The following is a 17,188-nucleotide window of genomic DNA, read 5'->3' as shown; positions in this document are numbered from 1 at the left end:
CTTGGTTGGGAAATGAAACATAATTCGGCGCCGGACCCTTGTTTCGTCCGGGCACATCCGGCCGAAGGTGCCGTCACCAATGAACAGTATAACATGGGTATAAAACAGACTTTAAACGGCAGTTGATATTGATCATTACTTTATCATTCCAACTAGTGTTCTCAGCTATCATTAAATACTAATACATGCTATAAGTCAAATGCCACGGCGGCGTCAATCGCGCTATTGAGCCGCAACAGTAGTAAGAGACCTATCAAAAGCCTCCATATCAAAGCCCGTCAACAAATCCGCCCAAAACTCATCGTCAAACTGAAGATTAGTCGCCCAATCCGGATTGCTCTGCAACACACTCGAGCTCTCCACCGAAGTCTGCGGCTGCTGCACCAACAGCTGCTGTTCCTCCTCCGGAATCTTTGACAAATACCATTGTCTAATCCACCTGACCTTGAAGCACGACTTTAGAAACACACTGCTCCCATCCTCCATGACCCTACGTCTCCTATTTAGCCTCTGCGCCTCCTCATCAGCCTGAGCAAACTGATCGCTCAATCGCTGGAGAATATCCTGGAACTGAAGGCGTCGACGTGCGGCTTTTACATCCCAGTCTGTAGAGTTCTCGGCCATGATCAAGCGTGAGGCTGTGACTGTTACGAAGGCGAGGACGCATGATACTGTTACAGGGAGGATTGAGATCTTTTCGGGGGGGAGAGTGACGTGGTTTTCGAGGGTGTTTTGGACGGCCTCGAGGCATTTCCAGAGATATTCGGAGCGGAGAAAGGGTTCGGTTAGGGGTGTGTCGGGGGATAAAAGGCTGGAGGGTTTCATTATGAGGATTGGTTCGTAGAGACGGACGAGGATGGAGTTGTAGTGGGCTCTGAAGCCGGCTGCGACAGTCAGCATTGGTTAAGTGATCAAGTCGGGAAACGTACGTATTTGCTTTACGGTTTCAGGCTGCAGTTTAAAGTAGTTCTCCAATTCGCGATGGACGGTGTCAAGAGCCATGGCAGTAACGGCGTGGAAGGTCGGAGGTGTAGGGTCGAAGGGATCAATGGCTGGTATGGCGCTGAATCCCCGGTCGGCCAAGTGTTGCATCCGAACGAGGGACACGAGATATGTATCCGATTCATACTCGCGTGCTTCGGTGAGGTTTTCGCAGCAGGAAGCGAGATGTGTGCTCCAGTGGAAGATGGTGCTCTTTCTAAAGTACGGGCTTAGGCTGGTCTTGTTAGCTGTGCCTCACTAACTGGAGGGCATGTTGGCTTACAGATTTGTTATGTGGTATACGCCTAGAACTGCACGCTTGTCTGCTGCTGTCTGATGAACCTTCATCTTGATCGGATGTTTGCTCATTGACGTCCACGCATCGCCAAGCAGCGTCTTTGGTCCTCCCAGAAAGTGTCCTGCGTGCTTGTCAAGCCGTAGATCAATGACCAACCCAATAGCCATCTGTATAATGTTGGTAACTTGAAGCTCTCCATAAAAGTGAAAGTCATTCCTAACGAGTCAGCACAGGCACTTAAACTTCAAAAGATTGACTTACCATGCTAGATAGATCAACATCGCTTGCAATATGTCAATAGACTTCTCCTGCCTCACAACAAGATGCTCAGCAAGATATCTCCTAAACCACGCCTTAAACTCCATCTGGACTTTATCACCCAGCGGCGAAACAACCGCCAACATCGTCCAAAACAACACTCTCGACTCAACATAGAGTTCCGAAGCACACATTGAACTCGGCACAGGAACAAAGGGAAAATGCGGCACGTAGTCTCTGCGGTATACATCAAGACGGTCAGAGGCTTCCTGCTGCGAGATGCGAAACCCGGGAAAAAGCTCAACATCTGTGCTGAAGCGGATGCTGTCATCGGGGATTTGGTTGATCATGTCGTGGTTTGCAGTGAAGCGGTTTTCTTGGGTGTGAGGTTGACATTGAGAGTGTGATTGGACTTCTTGGGGACTTTCTGGTGTTAGAGGGGAGAGGCCTTTGCGTTGGTTTGCGGAGAGGAGAGAGACGATGCCATCAATCTTCTTCTCTAATTGAGCGACTCGTCTATATAAGTCAGCAAAGTTTATATAAATGAGTGAAGAACTTACGTTGACTTGCCGCGTTTTCTTCGCTGTGTAATTTCCGGTACCTGACAATCAAGCTTCATCCTCAAACATCTACACCAACAATTAGTATTCATCCCACATCAAATCCCTTATATCATACCTTGAACACGTCTTTTCTACACGGCCAGATCCAGAACTAGGCCACTGACACTTCATCTTCAACCTCGCGCAATTGGTACAAGCCCTCGTCTTCTGCGCCGCATCCCGGCGATCCTGATCCTGACTGATGAGGCATTCATCCATAATTTTTACATGCGAGGATGCCAAGAAAGTTAATAAACGAAAATTGAAAAAGATGAAAAAGGTAAATTGGATGACACGAGATGAGGTTCCGTGTGATTTACTGATGCGCCGGAGGTAAAGATGGTGTATCGGCCGTTAATCCCGGGTTTCGGGGGCTTTCATAACGACCGGTGATACGCGTGTGGCTGTTCCAGGGGGGATTTAGTGCCTTTTTAGGAAGGGAGATCAGGGATCGGGGGTCTTTTTAAGGGCCGATGGTCCGGTTGACGACAGATCGCAGGACACAGTCCGTGGAGATAAGTAACAGAATCCTACTCACAATGATAATTACAATGGAATCAGCCTATTAATTAGTCTTCTAGTGCTTCAGTATCATGTACATTAACTGAAGTGCAGCAAGATATACTCATAAGCTCGTTGCACGGCCGAGTATAAGTGCTCGGAGTTGAAGATCCCGATGTTTCTTGCGTCCGCCGTAGTGCTTACACCGAAGACTGAGAGTCCCCAAATATTATTTTTTATCTAATTCAGGCTCATACATACATCCAAGGCGTTTTGTTTGCGACTTTAATAACCATGGTCTTGATTAATCTGTATGACATGACGCAACATGATCTAGATCGTGGTTATTCAAGTCACAAGTTCCTATGATGAGTACCGTACAGAACATTCAGCTAATTTCATAGGAAACAGTCGTTAAATACTTCATATTCCAGCTGGAGTCTCTGTCAGTATTCATCTGTGATCTACAGTGGGTAACGTATGCCAGAACGGCCAAAACTTGAGCCGTCTTACAGTAGCTAGTGAACTTTATGCAATTTATTACAAAGTGCCAGACTTTGAAATGATTGGTGGTAACTGTTGGGCATTAATCATTCTAATTCTCTGTAAGTAAGGGAAACACTGAGACAGATTTGCTGTGTCATGGCGCATCAAGATGGGTTAGTCCTCACCATCCCGAACGAACATCATTTTGATATAGCATCAAATCACAGTCATGATATCACATTTTTAAGCACAAAGAACAAATTAGGGAAGAATAATAAATTCTCAACTAGCTACTAATGCGAATACCCGTTAACGCCAACAAAGCAAACCCAGAGCAAAAGACTGACCAGATATCCATCCCTCACAGGAAAACCTGGCGATCTTGGCAGATTAGGAAAACCCCCGATTCCGCACAGATTTTCCGCTTCTTCTTGTTCTTCGCCGGGAAACCCTGACTCTCCGGCTGGTGGTGTCCTATAAACACGCCGCTGCAGTCCACTACCGCCGTCTTTTCTTGTGCTTTTCTGTTTCAGTATTCTTTTGGTGTATACGCTGGCATGGTGTCTCGTCACGACTTTAAGCATCCCGCTTGAAAAGTTGTCGAACCTTGCGCATGCTGTCGCGGGCGTGTCGTAGTGTGAAAGATGCCAGCTGCTTGTAATTCGCAGCTCCAGTCTCTTGAATCTGTGAGCCTTCTTCGACACTTGTTGCTACAGCAATACGCAGATACTCTTGTCGATCTTGGCCATCCTGACCGATGCAGATAAACCCCCCGCTATATTTCAGGAGAAGGGCATTGAGAATAAGACGACATATTCTGCCATTGCCATCTGCAAAGGGGTGAATATTGACAAACTTATGACAATACTTGCTTGCAAGTACAACAGGGTCAATTTGTCCTTCTTCAGCTGCCTTCTTGATATCAGAATCAAGTTCGTCTATCATATCGCGCATTGCAGCAGGGACTTTGCTCTCATCCATGAAAACATGAGAACCGCACCGGACGTTCCATGTCCGGTACACTCCACTGTAATAGGGCCAAGGCGTGTCGCCGAGGTCGATCTTGTAGGTCAGGATACCATGAGCTTCGCTGATAATCTTATGAGACAAATCTTTGCCCTTGATACAAACTTGATCGATCATATACCGAGCAGCTTCGGCATGCTGCACGATCTCTCGGCGGCTTCGTAGAATAGCCTCATGTCCAGAAGGCAAGTTCTTGTTTAGGAGATGGATTTTGAGATCATGATAGTCTTCATCACGCTCATTAATCTCTTCGGGAAGTTCTTTGCCCCGAAAGACATCCTTGCAGAGCTTGAGTGTAATATCGACACCTCCACCGGCAACTTCGATCATATTAGACCCATAAACCATACGAGCGAGTTCGTCGGTGATGTATTCGTCAAGAGCATTCTTGTTGTCATCGGATTGCTTTAAACCGTCTGCGATATCAGAAATATACTTGCGGAATTCCTGATGAAGTTGCTTGGGGTTCTCTTGGAGAATATTGTAATCGTAAGCGTCGCCCATGTTGATTGTAAAAGTTGCTTTGCTGAGAGTAGACGACATCATGCGTCTAATGTCTCGCCCAAGGTGCTGATCCTCATGGTCAATTTCAAGGCCTTCAAAGGGGCCTTGGGACAGGCTTTGTCGCTGATGATGGGGCATCTTTGCGCTTCAAGAGAGGAGCTGAATACGAGCTGGCAGAAACTTATAGTTCAAGTGTAAAGAAGAAGAAGAAAGGTTGAAGTTATGTCAGATTAGAGTGGAAAAGAAGGGTTCCTTTTATACCTGAGATTTAGTTAGAGTTTGATAGTGATTCACTGCGAAACTTTTAAACTTCAAGTTATGATAGTGTAGTCGATACAGAGTTTCAATAGAAGTCAGGACACTTACAAAGAACATTTCTTAATTGGCCAATAAATAAGAAGACTACAATGATCCGCGATTGCAAGTGATGTAGGTCAATAATTCACTCGAAGATTGGCCCAAAAGGGTCGAATGCCATGTTATCAACTTGTATTTTCCTTGTCCTATACGTTGGCGATGTGTCCCGTGTCTTTCTTTCAACCTTGGCTTTAGGTCACAAACAACCCAACAACAAAGAACCTTATGTACCCAGATCTCTTCACTTAAATAAGATCGATAAAATAGGAAAACAAAATTGGGTAGTTGCCAAGCTTTGGGTGATTTCACGCTACTCTTTCCACATTTATCTACTAAAGGTCATGCCAGGAGCACTGATGGCAGAGAAATGTGTCGAGTAATGCAACAATCGCATAGACTTGAGCCGTATCTTTGGTCTTGGAATACCCTTATGAAATCAAAAACAGTGGAAGGCTGGTCTAGCCCTGCGTATAGCTATTTCAGTGGCCAGGATAGAATGACTGTTCACGATATCATACTAGTAGAGAAACTTGATCAAACGAACTATCAAAAATACCATTCCTGCTAACATACTGCCGCCCTAGACTTTTCTAATTACGAACAGGGTCAGGTCCAACAGGATTCTTGATCCAACCCTCGGGAATCTGATGAATAAAATCATACCACCAATCCCCTAGAATCTCATAACCCTTCTGCGTCGGATGAACACAATCACTCAAAATCGTATCATCAAAAGGACCAAAATCAGCAGCAAGTACATGAGATCCATTTGCACCGAGTTCAGCTGCCAATTTAGCAACATGTCCACGATAAATCTTTGTCCTCTCTCTCTGAAAATGATACCACTCGCTGTCGCAAACATCGGTGATCATACCGAGAATGACAGTGGCATCAGGACATTTAGATATCATCTTTTCGACCATTGATCTTAGGCGGTCGGTGGTTTCTTTAGGGTGGTTTCCGTCTGTGGAAACGCGATGATTACTGTTCATGTCGTTTGTTCCGGCGTGGATAAGGATGAGGTTGGGACGCTGTTCAAGGGATGGATCAACGTGGTCGTTGATGTACTGGACTGTTTTCCCGGACCAAGCTGCCTATGACCAAGTTAGATTAGTATGTCAATTTCTGGATTTCTGAAGAACTTACGAAGTGACCGTCTTTCATGTTTCCCTTTGTCTTCTCAGTGCCAGCCCAAACGACCTCATTTCCTAAAGACAATGTCAGTCAAATTCCTCGAAGAAGATGGCGTGATCTTACCACTTAAGTCCTTCCTTAGCCTCTTCCGATATCCATTTCCATTTGTCCCTTTCCCGTAGCCAACAGTGATAGAATCACCAACAGAAAGAATCCGAAGCTTGACACCATCTTGAACAACTTTGCCAGGTTTTGTGCCTTTGTAACTCAAGAAGTTCTTCTCTTCTTGAGCGCGAATATCTGAAGTGTTCTTTGAAGATGCTCCTAATTTGGTATTTGCGAAGTCTTTCCTGATTTCATAAGGGATGACCCCAGCCAAGGCTGCTGCTGGAAGAAGCAGAAGGGCTATTTTTTTGGGGAAATGCATGTTGCCTGCGATGACAGAATAGAAGAAATAGAATACTAACAAGACTGAAATAGATATATATATATATATAAATGAGAATTTATTTGACTTTCGTGGCGAGGTTGAGACAAACTTAACGTGGAAAAATAACTATCACCGGACTGTTTACTTTGGAAGAACCAAAGCCAATGCATTGCACCCCAGAAAGGCACAGAGTTCTCATCAGGATTCTTGAACAAGTGCCTGCATGAGTGTTTAAGGTGCTGTTTCATCCTAGGAAATCAACACTTCTTATAAATGTCCTTAAAACAAAGCTGTGCTGATGTCGTGTGAGTCTATGAGATGACCATCAAGGGACTAGAAAGGTTTGAGTGCGAAACCTTAGGCTTTTTATACTCCACCCGCCACAGCCCATTGGCTATGGGTGTTTTAAAAGTAAAGTTGTAAACTATCTTACTGCAAGTAATGGTGAAACTTACGAGTGAGGTTTTCATGTATTGAAAGGCCGGAGAGTCCAATGTCTGCAGAAAGGATTTCGCCTATACGACAGCACAGCATTCTTCCGAACACAGTGTCCAACGGTGTACATCAGCTCAGCCACTTGGCCATAGAATAGTCACACGAAGCATCGAATACGAGGCCGATTCTCGGTCTTGGTTTGGCACTTATGCCCAGGCTAACAAAGTTGTTTGTATCCATGATAGATAGATAAATCCGTTTAAATCCAAAGGTATATACTCATGCTCAACATAATGGGTTTGTTTAACTTCCTGCAATAGAAGCTGCCAACGAATCAAAGTGGAGACTAATGGCATATATGTGAATGAAAGGACGGAAGGAAGTCGCACCTTCTGTTTCGTCGACTGGCTGTAACCTCTCTATTCACGATGCCTTCACTCCATTATACGAATGCGTCAACCTTCAGATCTTGACCAAATAAAAAAGAAACAACAGCAAAAGAATTGGATCATCTCAACCGTCAGTTTCAATGCGTAATCTGGGAATCGAACCCAGGGCTCCCCGACGCTGCTCGAATGGCAACGGAGAATTTTACCACTAAACCAATTACGCTGATAGAGGCGTTTGAGAACCCAATTGGATGAGCTGTGATGGTCGGTGTCAAAATGGAGACTATACGAGCATCACTCTTGAGCTGTCTAGGCTGGAAAGCATAAGCTCAACGTTTAAACGGCCATCGTCCCTTGAAGACGGCCATGCTTCCACAACGTAGACATCCAAGTTCCTGGCCAGATCCATTCTGGTTTTTATTTCAGGCTCCGATATCCTCACAGCATTCTGAGTTTCCAAGTCTGAAAATTGGTTGCTGGCCGAAATATGAGATTTGAAGAGATGCCTAGGAGGATAACTCTAATTTACTAATTTCGTTACATACTATCTCGACCGGCTGGAAATAATCATCGAAAGAACTCAATATCTGGTCTGAAAGGAGTAGTCATGAATAGTTTTGTAGTCATTCAAGCTCCTCTTTGATAGCATCCGTGCCTAACTAGGAAATCAACAAACTTGATATAACTCTTCCTCCTCAATTCCAACGCCAAACGCAGAAAAATTTCATACTCATCTCAAATGATAATTCATCTCGACGATGGCTGCCAATGTCTCAAAGCCCGGCAGTTGATACGAGGAAGGAAAAGGGGTTGCATTTTGCGGATCTTACTTATCCCGAGCTCCAACGCCCGCACGTGAGACGAGGCTCTCCACCTCATCTCAAGATTCTCATCAATCTGAAGCTGACATGAAAGCTCAACATCACTAATTTACACGCAATTGATTCTCTGCGCCTTGATATTTACTCCTTCAGTCGCTCTTTTCTACTTTTTACGTCAAAATGCCGTCTCCGATCGTTGCCGCTACACTCCAGGCTGCAGGCCTGTCGACCATCTCTAATCTCCTTGCCCAGATGATTGAGGCTCGTCAACAGAATGTGAGTTTGACAAAATGAGCAGACTTTATGTCATCTTTCTGAATCGAGAATATACAACGTTGGGATTGGTACTATCATCAAAGTTCACTGGCTAATTTCCGCAGCGTCCGGTCTCCCTTGACATCGTCCAGCTTCTGCGCTTTGTCTCCCTCACATTAATGACCGCGCCTCCAAACTATCACTGGCAATCATTCCTGGAGCGAACATTTCCCGCATACCCTGCTGGTCGAGGACCCCAGCTTGGGCGTCTAAATGATCTTGAAATGCAGCCTACCGAAGATGCTCCCGAGCTCAAGGAAGGCTACGAGGAGCGCATGGCGCAGATCAACAAGGATAGAGAGCCTCAGTTTAGTATGCGCAACACTTTGACAAAGTGGTTCGTCGATTGCATCACTGCGGGAGCTATCATGAACACGATTGCGTTTTTGATCATTATGGGTCTGCTCAAAGGTCAGGGCGGTTCTCAAATCTGGAGCAACATCAAAACAGTGAGTTACTAATCTCTATTTGCGGGCCACTCTAATATCTTGCAGGAAACTATTCCCATCATTGTGGCTGGCTACAAGATTTGGCCTGTTGCATCCATCATCAGCTTCACTTTCATCCCTGTCCACCGACGAATTGTGTTTTTGAGCTTCATCGGTCTTCTATGGGGAATCTACATGAGTCTGGTGGCTTCACGGGTCTAGGTCGTTTGTAATGCTTTATTAACTTTCGTTGTCTCGTGCTAAGCGAAGGCTGAGTTTGGCATGCTGTATTTTCCATGTATGTGCCAAAAGAAAAAAGCCCCTACTAGCTGAAATTGTTTGGTAAAGCTCGCCTAGCCTACAATCCGTTGTGCTGTTCAAACGAAATAAATCTTACTACTATGGAAATATGAGTAGTACGTTGAGCTGGCCTTCAAAAAGAAAGATTGACTCAACAGTGTCCATGGGTATTCAACACCTACCAGCCAGATTGGTTTGTTTTGATTTTGCGTTCGAAAGGGCTAAAACTGCACCTGCAGCAGATCAGTTGTTCAAGTCTTATTCCTTGAAGTAATTTGTTGAATGAATCAAATACGGACTATTATTGTTGGTTATTGTTCATCTCCTTGCTAAATGTTCAGTCCCCCAATGGACTGTTATTCACTGTTCCGAAAACAACTCTCGACAAACACTGAACGTCTCTGTCACAAGATAACGATCAATGTTCTTTGGCTCTATATAAATCTCTCATATTTTCTCATGATCAGGTAGATTTCTCATCCCTCAACCAACTATCTCAACCACCTCACGCAATTTTCAAATTTGCCTCATTTACCCAAACACACCAATCAACACAGTCACACAAAGCTCTCCCTTGCACACACATTCACACTTAGATATTCCCACTCACATCCGTCAACATGCCTGACTTTCGTCCCCTCTTCTTCATCGCCAAGGTCTTGGCCTGCTGTTGCTGCTGCAGTCGTCGCAAGCCCGAGAATGCTCGAGCTGCCGATCGCCCTTACGGCACTAGTCATGACCAGCGAACGGGGAGCAGTAGTGAGAACGTTTCTGACTACTCTGAATATTCGGTACCCCCGGCATATCCAGGTGGCCCTATGAACCTCATTCATCCTGATGAATTTGAGCACCCTGACGAGTTGGACGAAGTGCATGGACGAGATGAGTTTAGTTTTGACCTGCAAAAATCCAGATCTCTTGTACCTTGCCCTCCAACCCCTCGACCATCCTCGCCTGTTGATTCTGAGCCTGGTACTACTAGGCCTAGTACTGCTAAGCCCGATACTATGAGGCCTAGTACTGCGAAGTCTACTACTACCAAGACTATTTCTGATGAACCCGTTGCTAGTCCATCTGTTATAGTTGAGATTACTGCTACCGACTCCGTTACCGAAAAGCCTCTTGTTGATGAACCCAGTGTTACAAAGCTTGCTGGTCCGGTACCTATTAGAGATGAGCCCACTGCAACCAAGTCTGTTGCCACTGAGCCCGAGCCCGAACCCGAACCTGTTGAGGCTGGTCCCAGAGAGACTAAGACCGATCGACCTAACTCTGTTAATGTCGACCTGGCGGAAGCTGGTCCTCTCAAGTCTGATATCGAGGCCAGTGAGGTTAAAGATGGTACCACTGAGGCCAGTTCTGACGCAGTTGGTCCTACAGAGAACAAGGACGAGGATAAGGGCAAGGACAAGGTCTCTGTGTAAGGCAGGAGTTGGAAAGGATTCGGTTTTGGTTTCGTTCGGAGTTCGGCGTTGGCTTGGTAGAGGATTGGTTAAGCGAATGAAGTGGTGATGGATGGAACTTACTTGACATGAAAAGGGAATTTGCTCATTTGGTTTTATGGTTTCTTGGTTTATTTTTTGAATATATAAACTGAAACAAAACTGCCTCTCAATATCATTTATGGTATTGAGTCTGATCATTGTTTTCAACCTCGCGACTATGCAAATATCTGTACGGTGAATAAGCTACAAGGCAGCCTTCTACCAACGATAGTTTGTAATGTCGCCTTGAGTTAATATAAAATTAGTAATGTCTTTTAGACCTTCTACTATAGGAAGGGCGCACAATGGCCCAAGTCATGAGCAACGGCCAAGTTGGTCGGGCAACTCAGCTGATAGGCGAATGCAGTGATAAATAGGTGGTTGAAAATGTCGCGTGCATTTTCAAACCCCCAAGCAACATTTTCCATGGTTCATGCTGCAGACTTTATGCGGGGTTTATCTGACCAAGGACCGGGTTATCAGACTGCTTGATCAGGGCATAAGGCAGCAAAGCTGAAGTGCCAATGCCAGGTTTGTGCATAATGCATTAGAGGCTGCAAGACCCTGCAGGGACATCCATGGGTGGTGGCCTCAAAGTGTATTTCAGGCCCCCTTCCAATCCAAATGCCGAAGGTCGGGTAATACAAACATAAATGTGACATGCCAAAATAGAGTGATAAGGCTGAGCGGAGATATCATCTTTGGTTCTTGTTACAGAACTTGCGGATGACGAAGAATGAAGACATTTCTTACCTATGCCTCATCTCACAAGGTCATGAGTCATGATATGCCTCTCTTCCAAGTTTTGAGTCAGGAAACTCACCGACAGAAAGTCATGCCACGAATTTGTTGGTTGGATGAGGTCCATGAATACGTTGGCAGTTTCATATATTATGGATAGATTCAAGCCACTTGATCCACAGAGCAAATTTTCATGCGTCCTTTCGTTGAGCATGGTCCATGTCGAGATAACGATCGTATCCAGATATGGAAGCCAAGCCACTTCATTATCACAGACGTCACAGCAACAGAGGTCGGGTCAGGAGGTACACAGTAAGGCGGTAGACTTGGAGGAGAGGAAACAGAATATGCAATTTTAGTGAGCAAATGATGAATGAAATAACGCAGCAATCTTCCAACCAAGATGCGGATATCATTCCAGAAACGCCTATGAAATAACCCAGTGAACCTATCCCAAGAACCTCTATTCGAAAATTGATGTGTCATGGCGATTTTCCCGGACACGGCGCATCATTCTGCCAAACTTGATGTACATCTCGGGAGAACTGCGCTGTTAAATCGCGGATTTTGCTATTGATTTGTTAGCCACGTCATAGACCTCATCCGTGCTGACATACGAGAGCTTTGTAAGATCAACATCCATAGAGACGACAGTAGATAGATCGGAAAGATGATTGTTGACCATGGCTTGTTCATGCGCATCAACCACTGCTTGCTGAACCTGTCGGCTTTCCACCAGAGCATCTGTCATCTGTGCCCATGCCTGAGCAGCTTGGATGAGATAATCGCCAATATCGGTGACGATGGTACTATTTTTCTGGTCGGACGCGGGTGTTTGCTTGGCCATAGTCCTCGATGTAACCTGAAGATGTTGAACAAGAGCGAGTAATTGCTGGGTAGACTGGGCGTCGTATTGAGGATGTACAACGGCAGCTCTGTTTGGAGTATTCATTGGAGTAACGATCAAACAATTGTATGAAGAGATCAACAGTGGTCGTGTGAGATATAGAGATACAGTGGCAGGTGTGATAAAGGTGCAAAGTGAGAGTAATTTACGCGCGGCTCAAGTATAAGACACGGACACAAACGGAAATATACATGGGGGAAAGGAAATATGATCTGAGCTGAAAATGTCTCTGAAATGGAATGTGAGATCGTAAAAGGGCGAAACGCCCCAAAAAAGAGTGTGAGCTTTGTGCTGCCTGCGTCTGAGCGGGTGGAGCCACACAAAAGGGGAAAATACGGCGCAGCACAAAGAAGCAAGCAAATGATGAGATGATGTGAGAGAAGAGATAACAAGGCCAAACAGACTCAAGTTAATTTAGCGCTCTCTATGGAGTTCAGTGTAAGGTTAGAATCAGAGGAGAGAACAGAGCCCACTAAAGTTTACTTATTTAGAGGGAGTGCTAGTTCTTCTAGAAGCACTTTTGGGGGGCATGTTAGCGATCCATGGATGGTGTTGTCTCTTTTCTCTTCTCTCAGTGGCGGGATCGGCAGTGGTTCCGGGGGGTGAAGATGAGAAACAGCCCACCTGCACCCTTGGTTGAAAAAAATAAAAAAGGAAATAAGCCGGGACTTGAAAGTGGCATTTTGACTCGTCTGAGACATCGCCAAGAGAAAGTGGAAGTGAGAGAGAGGGTAAAAAAAACTGACATGTTTATCTGGCATTATTAACAATGACATCAGTGAGTGATTGTTAATCCCGAGTATTCGGAGCTATTGGCCCCTCTTCCCCGCGATATCTCCTAAAGAGCCATCGGCCTATCTTTTAATTAGTCTATAATGGAGCTGTAGATATCGCCAAGATAGTTGACCGAAGAGAGAGTGGAAATACGCAGTGAAACTCCCCCCATCTTGTCTCTTCCCGCATCGGCCAAGTCCGAAACAAAAAGAAGGGACACGCACCAAAAAAAGATGATCTGACGATATGTTTTACCGGCAAAGGCACCCGGGAAAGTCAAGTTTGGGGTAACACAAAGGAAAGCAAATTAAAATATGCGGTGAACAGAGGGGGGGGGGAAGAGAGAGACATTGGCGCTAATGCACCCGAAACAATGGTTCGGTATCCATGAGAGATAAAAATACGCCGAATGGATGGGCTTAGTTGCCGGTGCATCCACACCTACAGGAGGAAAAAGTAAAGAGATAACAGTGACAGGCGACACACTTGACATTGACAGGGTGGGCGATACGAGAAGAATGGAATTGTTATGGAAGCTTGATTTCTGATGAATTCTTCTCGGGAGAAGCAATTTTTGTTGCATGTCTTGCAGATCTCGAATGTCAGTGGCTTTTGAGGTACGGGTTTCAGAACGTTTGTGGTGCATTGTTGTCATTGGATGTCAGTGGCTTGACTTCAGGGGTGTTGTCTCCCTGTTTTGTTCTATGTGACCGCCGCTATCATTCGGCATCAAAATATAAGTAGTTATCTCAATCACCTCCATCATTTGTCACCGAATAGAAAACATGATATCACCTATAAAATGTGATTTCACGAATCATGTCTCAAACCGTAACCATGCTTTCCGCCAAGTTTCAAGAGTCATTCCACCATCCAAGCAAGGGTATCTCCCAAATACAACCCTATCCTACAGTAGCATACAAAACGTCAATCTTGCTTGGGCCCTGGGGGATCAACAAACACCTACACGATTTCGGCACATGAAAAATAATCTTGCTCTCAGACCGTGTTTCCACCCCGGTGAGATGTAAGGGCGGGACTCGTGATGCATAGCCATAGCCCACCCTTGCAAAAGTTGGACGGATTTCTGACGCATGCTACGATAATTCACGGTTAAACGTGCTTTTGCTACGTCATCCTGTACCTGGTGACTCCCGGTTGCCACGTTGTTTGGGGGTCTGGAACGCGGCTGTTGGGAATAGGACAGGTCACTTTTTGAGAGGGGAGGCTGAAGAGACAACAACTGACAGCGGATGTTTAGTCCCGTTTCTGACAGCTTGGGCGGTTAGATATCAGTTTGTCAAGCGATGCTTACATTAAGCCATCTGTTTTTGAGCATCCCATCTCGTGCTTGTAGTTAAACAGTCACGGTCACAGTTGTCCACCGACTTAAGCATATGTATTCTCAGCAACCTCTCTTTGTTCTCCGTGGACCTTGATGTCTTTGCGATTTTAGTTAGTGAACAAACCCTTCCCAATGACGAAAGAAATCGGCTGCAAGAAAAGACCCTGCATCTCAATTTCGCCACAAGATCTAAATGTGATATCTTTTCCATCTGACATGGCGCAACAGAGAAAACATCATGACCATCAGCCAATCAAATCCCCTCCCCTCTCTTCTCCCCGGAAAAGAGATGATATCTACTCAAGCTCAATAACCGAGACGAACGCCAACCATTTACCGCATCATCTTGGCCCAAGGCCCCTGGTCAAGACCACTAAACTCATAAAGTATTCCTTGCGAATCATACACAACATTACCGAATCCCCCTCCCAAGAGACACTCCATCATCGTAACCCTCCTTGCAAATTAAACTAATGCGTGTAAGTTAGTGTCAGTTCGGCCACTAATGCAGCCTGTGCCGGAGATCCATGTCGGTGGGGTTCTCTCCTCGAGCAACACCCGACGTCAAGAGATGATCATCCTGGGCCTCGGCGTCTAGCGCTCGGTGGTCCGATGTTAATATTCATCGCTAAGAATTGGCTGTACGCTAAGGCTGAGAGTGTACATAATGTTATCTCTCAGGGGGGGTGTTGGAGATACCGCAAACTTTATTGTTTGCGGGGGAGTGCGGAGGAATGAGAAAACAAGACCAGAGATTTTCTTACTTAGGCTATCAGACAGAATTGATAGTGAATCATGGAAACTCGCTAAAGGTCGAGCAAATCATCGCAGCCTCGCAGCTCAAGGCTATAAATATTCACCTGTATCTCGTAGAACACAACTAAAAGACATCAACTAGAATCACCTCACCTATTCTCCAAGTTGCCTCACCATGAGTAAACCATCTGTTCTCATCATCGGCGGAGGTGTCTTCGGAACCTCAACCGCATACCATCTCATCCAACGCGGCTACACCAACGTCACAGTGGTCGATCGTTTCGCGGCCCCATCTCGCGACTCAGCCGGCACTGACCTGAACAAGGTTATCCGTGCAGACTATCCCAACCCGTACTACGCCCAGCTCGGTCTCGAGACCCTTGGCGTGTGGAAAGATCCAGACTCTCTCTTCAAGGGCCTGTATCGCGAGTCGGGATGGATCATGGGTGGGCATGAGGAGACGAATCAATGGTTGGAGAACGCTAAGGATTTGGCCGAGAAGAAGGGGAGACAGGGAGTGGAGTATCTGGATGTTGAGAGGATTAGAGAGAAGTGGCCTGCTCTGACTGGGGAGTTCCCGGGCTGGACTAATCTGTACAGCCCTCAGGCTGGTTGGGTAACATCAACACTCCATATCTATCGATTCTCAATACTGACTTGCTCTAGGTCCCCTCAGGCCAAGCCCTTCTCCGCATGGCCAAAGCTGCAGAGAAGAATGGCGCAAAGTACATCGCCGGCCATGCTGGTCAGATCAAGGAGCTCGTATACGAGGATGGAACCTGCAAGGGTGCCGTCGCCGCTAACGGGGAGATTCATCGCGCCGATAAGGTCATTGTCGCAGCTGGAGCAGGTCTCCCGGCTCTTGTCGAGGGAGCTAGAACTGATGTCAGAGCGGAGACTTCGGTAATCTGTGTGATGAAGCTGGAGCCACATGAGATTGGAAAGTACAAGGACATTCCCATCATTGATGACTTTGAGCAGGGTATTTGACACTGAAACTTGGGATGATTGGAGTGCTAATGGTGGATAGGCATCATCTTTCCTCCCGACGAGAATGGCCTCATCAAGCTATGCAGTGTTCGGCTTGTGACCAACTATTTCAACCATGTGCACTCTGGCGCTTCAGTCTTACATTCAGTGGGTGACTATCCCTTCGATGGATGCCCCAGGGAACTCGAAGTCGAGATTCGAAAGTTTGTTCGAGAAATGATCCCTGAGCTCGCAGATCGACCCTTTGTCCACACTCGTCAATGCTGGTAAGTAATCCTCCTTATCAAACCACTTATACCTAACAACTTTACAGGGACGGCATGGCCTCAGACCTCAACTTCCGCATCTGCCCTTATCCCGACACAAAGAATCTCTACATAGCCACAGCTGGTTCAAACCACGGGTTCAAGTTTCTCCCAATCATTGGAAAGTACGTAGTCGACCTTTTAGAGGATTCCCTCGACTCAGGCCTCAAGAATCTCTGGAGCTGGAAGTTCGGAAAGAAGCCCAATGATTTCCAAGATCCTCATCCCTTTCCCCGCAGAGACTTGAACGAGTTGACGGGTTGGAAGGGGAGAAATGCTCCAGCGGATGGAAAGCTGCCTTGGACGTGGAGCCGTAGTCGTCTCTAGGGGGTGTAGATGTAGTAGATATTTAGTTTACTCACATCTCACGGCTGGGAATCTTCAAACAATAGATCCGCCAATGTAGGCCTAGACAGGGAATAGAAATCATCACATGACAATGCACTAGTTAGTTGGAGAGATCCGCTCGTATGGATCTACGTGGGAACGCTAAAGTTTGAGCTATCTTGAGATTTAGCGTTGTTTCCTCTGGCGGCTCTGTTTTCTCACTTCATCTCCTCCGTGGCGATGTTTGAGTTAATTTCCTCATTGACTGAGGGAATGAAAGTTTACTACCCGTTT

The 17,188-nt window shown here is 45.9% G+C and overlaps 7 protein-coding genes and 1 non-coding gene across 11 annotated transcripts; 3 read left to right on the top strand and 5 right to left on the bottom strand.

The window, feature by feature from the left end:
- Positions 1-144: 144 nt before the first annotated feature.
- On the bottom strand, positions 145-2,428 carry FOIG_04980 (uncharacterized protein). Its single transcript, XM_031203320.1, has 6 exons — positions 2,216-2,428; positions 2,098-2,166; positions 1,541-2,053; positions 1,265-1,495; positions 930-1,216; positions 145-884 (listed from the first exon to the last, which is right to left on the bottom strand). Exons 1-6 carry the CDS (start codon positions 2,356-2,358, stop codon positions 223-225), a joined length of 1,905 nt encoding a protein of 634 aa, XP_031066899.1. The 5' UTR covers positions 2,359-2,428; the 3' UTR covers positions 145-222.
- Positions 2,429-3,702: 1,274 nt separating this feature from the next.
- Positions 3,703-4,656, bottom strand: FOIG_04979 (uncharacterized protein; the record flags this gene model as incomplete). The annotated part of the gene is made up of 1 exon (XM_031203319.1): positions 3,703-4,656. One exon carries the CDS (start codon positions 4,654-4,656, stop codon positions 3,703-3,705), a length of 954 nt encoding a protein of 317 aa, XP_031066898.1.
- Positions 4,657-5,603: 947 nt separating this feature from the next.
- Positions 5,604-6,574, bottom strand: FOIG_04978 (uncharacterized protein; the record flags this gene model as incomplete). Its single annotated transcript, XM_031203318.1, has 3 exons — positions 5,604-6,107; positions 6,160-6,221; positions 6,271-6,574. The coding sequence occupies 3 exons, from the start codon at positions 6,572-6,574 to the stop codon at positions 5,604-5,606; spliced, it is 870 nt and encodes a 289-aa protein (XP_031066897.1).
- Positions 6,575-7,542: 968 nt separating this feature from the next.
- On the bottom strand, positions 7,543-7,624 carry FOIG_04977. Its single transcript has one exon. It is a non-coding gene; the product is annotated as a tRNA-Gly (tRNA).
- A 651-nt stretch (positions 7,625-8,275) lies between these two features.
- On the top strand, positions 8,276-9,695 carry FOIG_04976 (uncharacterized protein). 2 transcript variants are annotated; one of them, XM_031203316.1, is made up of 3 exons: positions 8,276-8,498; positions 8,603-8,986; positions 9,032-9,695. In XM_031203316.1, the coding sequence occupies exons 1-3, from the start codon at positions 8,403-8,405 to the stop codon at positions 9,185-9,187; spliced, it is 636 nt and encodes a 211-aa protein (XP_031066895.1). In that variant the 5' UTR covers positions 8,276-8,402; the 3' UTR covers positions 9,188-9,695. The 2 variants fall into 2 exon arrangements, with proteins under 2 accessions (XP_031066895.1, XP_031066896.1); XM_031203317.1 differs by lacking the exon at positions 8,276-8,498 and having other exon boundaries at positions 8,570-8,986.
- A 190-nt stretch (positions 9,696-9,885) lies between these two features.
- Positions 9,886-10,689, top strand: FOIG_04975 (uncharacterized protein; the record flags this gene model as incomplete). Its single annotated transcript, XM_031203315.1, has 1 exon — positions 9,886-10,689. One exon carries the CDS (start codon positions 9,886-9,888, stop codon positions 10,687-10,689), a length of 804 nt encoding a protein of 267 aa, XP_031066894.1.
- A 1,078-nt stretch (positions 10,690-11,767) lies between these two features.
- Positions 11,768-13,292, bottom strand: FOIG_04974 (uncharacterized protein). 2 transcript variants are annotated; one of them, XM_031203314.1, is made up of 3 exons: positions 12,881-13,051; positions 12,108-12,821; positions 11,799-12,060 (listed from the first exon to the last, which is right to left on the bottom strand). In XM_031203314.1, the coding sequence occupies exons 2-3, from the start codon at positions 12,440-12,442 to the stop codon at positions 11,973-11,975; spliced, it is 423 nt and encodes a 140-aa protein (XP_031066893.1). In that variant the 5' UTR covers positions 12,443-12,821; positions 12,881-13,051; the 3' UTR covers positions 11,799-11,972. The 2 variants fall into 2 exon arrangements, with proteins under 2 accessions (XP_031066892.1, XP_031066893.1); XM_031203313.1 differs by having other exon boundaries at positions 11,768-12,060; positions 12,108-13,292.
- A 389-nt stretch (positions 13,293-13,681) lies between these two features.
- On the top strand, positions 13,682-17,179 carry FOIG_04973 (uncharacterized protein). Of its 2 annotated transcripts, XM_031203312.1 has the most exons (5): positions 14,587-14,626; positions 14,745-15,888; positions 15,939-16,254; positions 16,303-16,528; positions 16,576-17,179. In XM_031203312.1, the coding sequence occupies exons 2-5, from the start codon at positions 15,448-15,450 to the stop codon at positions 16,892-16,894; spliced, it is 1,302 nt and encodes a 433-aa protein (XP_031066891.1). In that variant the 5' UTR covers positions 14,587-14,626; positions 14,745-15,447; the 3' UTR covers positions 16,895-17,179. The 2 variants fall into 2 exon arrangements, with proteins under 2 accessions (XP_031066890.1, XP_031066891.1); XM_031203311.1 differs by having other exon boundaries at positions 13,682-15,888.
- The last annotated feature ends 9 nt before the right edge of the window (positions 17,180-17,188 follow it).

The sequence above is a fragment of the Fusarium odoratissimum genome, assembly GCF_000260195.1.
Source record: "Fusarium odoratissimum NRRL 54006 unplaced genomic scaffold supercont1.6, whole genome shotgun sequence".
In the NCBI taxonomy this organism is placed as follows: domain Eukaryota; kingdom Fungi; phylum Ascomycota; class Sordariomycetes; order Hypocreales; family Nectriaceae; genus Fusarium; species Fusarium odoratissimum.
The sequence above is the reverse complement of the archived record's forward strand: the minus strand, read 5'-3'. Positions and strand labels throughout refer to the sequence as shown.

Coding starts and splice junctions, on each gene's coding strand:
- FOIG_04980 (XM_031203320.1), bottom strand. CDS start 2,358: ATGGATGAATGCCTCATCAGTCAGGATCAGGATCGCCGGGATGCGGCG. Junction 2,167..2,215: donor GTAGAAAAGACGTGTTCAAG/GTATGATATAAG, acceptor TTGTTGGTGTAG/ATGTTTGAGGATGAAGCTTG. Junction 2,054..2,097: donor AGAAAACGCGGCAAGTCAAC/GTAAGTTCTTCA, acceptor TGACTTATATAG/ACGAGTCGCTCAATTAGAGA.
- FOIG_04974 (XM_031203313.1), bottom strand. CDS start 12,442: ATGAATACTCCAAACAGAGCTGCCGTTGTACATCCTCAATACGACGCC. Junction 12,061..12,107: donor GTTGATCTTACAAAGCTCTC/GTATGTCAGCAC, acceptor ACAAATCAATAG/CAAAATCCGCGATTTAACAG.
- FOIG_04976 (XM_031203316.1), top strand. CDS start 8,403: ATGCCGTCTCCGATCGTTGCCGCTACACTCCAGGCTGCAGGCCTGTCG. Junction 8,499..8,602: donor TTGAGGCTCGTCAACAGAAT/GTGAGTTTGACA, acceptor TAATTTCCGCAG/CGTCCGGTCTCCCTTGACAT. Junction 8,987..9,031: donor TCTGGAGCAACATCAAAACA/GTGAGTTACTAA, acceptor AATATCTTGCAG/GAAACTATTCCCATCATTGT.
- FOIG_04973 (XM_031203311.1), top strand. CDS start 15,448: ATGAGTAAACCATCTGTTCTCATCATCGGCGGAGGTGTCTTCGGAACC. Junction 15,889..15,938: donor ACAGCCCTCAGGCTGGTTGG/GTAACATCAACA, acceptor GACTTGCTCTAG/GTCCCCTCAGGCCAAGCCCT. Junction 16,529..16,575: donor GTCCACACTCGTCAATGCTG/GTAAGTAATCCT, acceptor ACAACTTTACAG/GGACGGCATGGCCTCAGACC.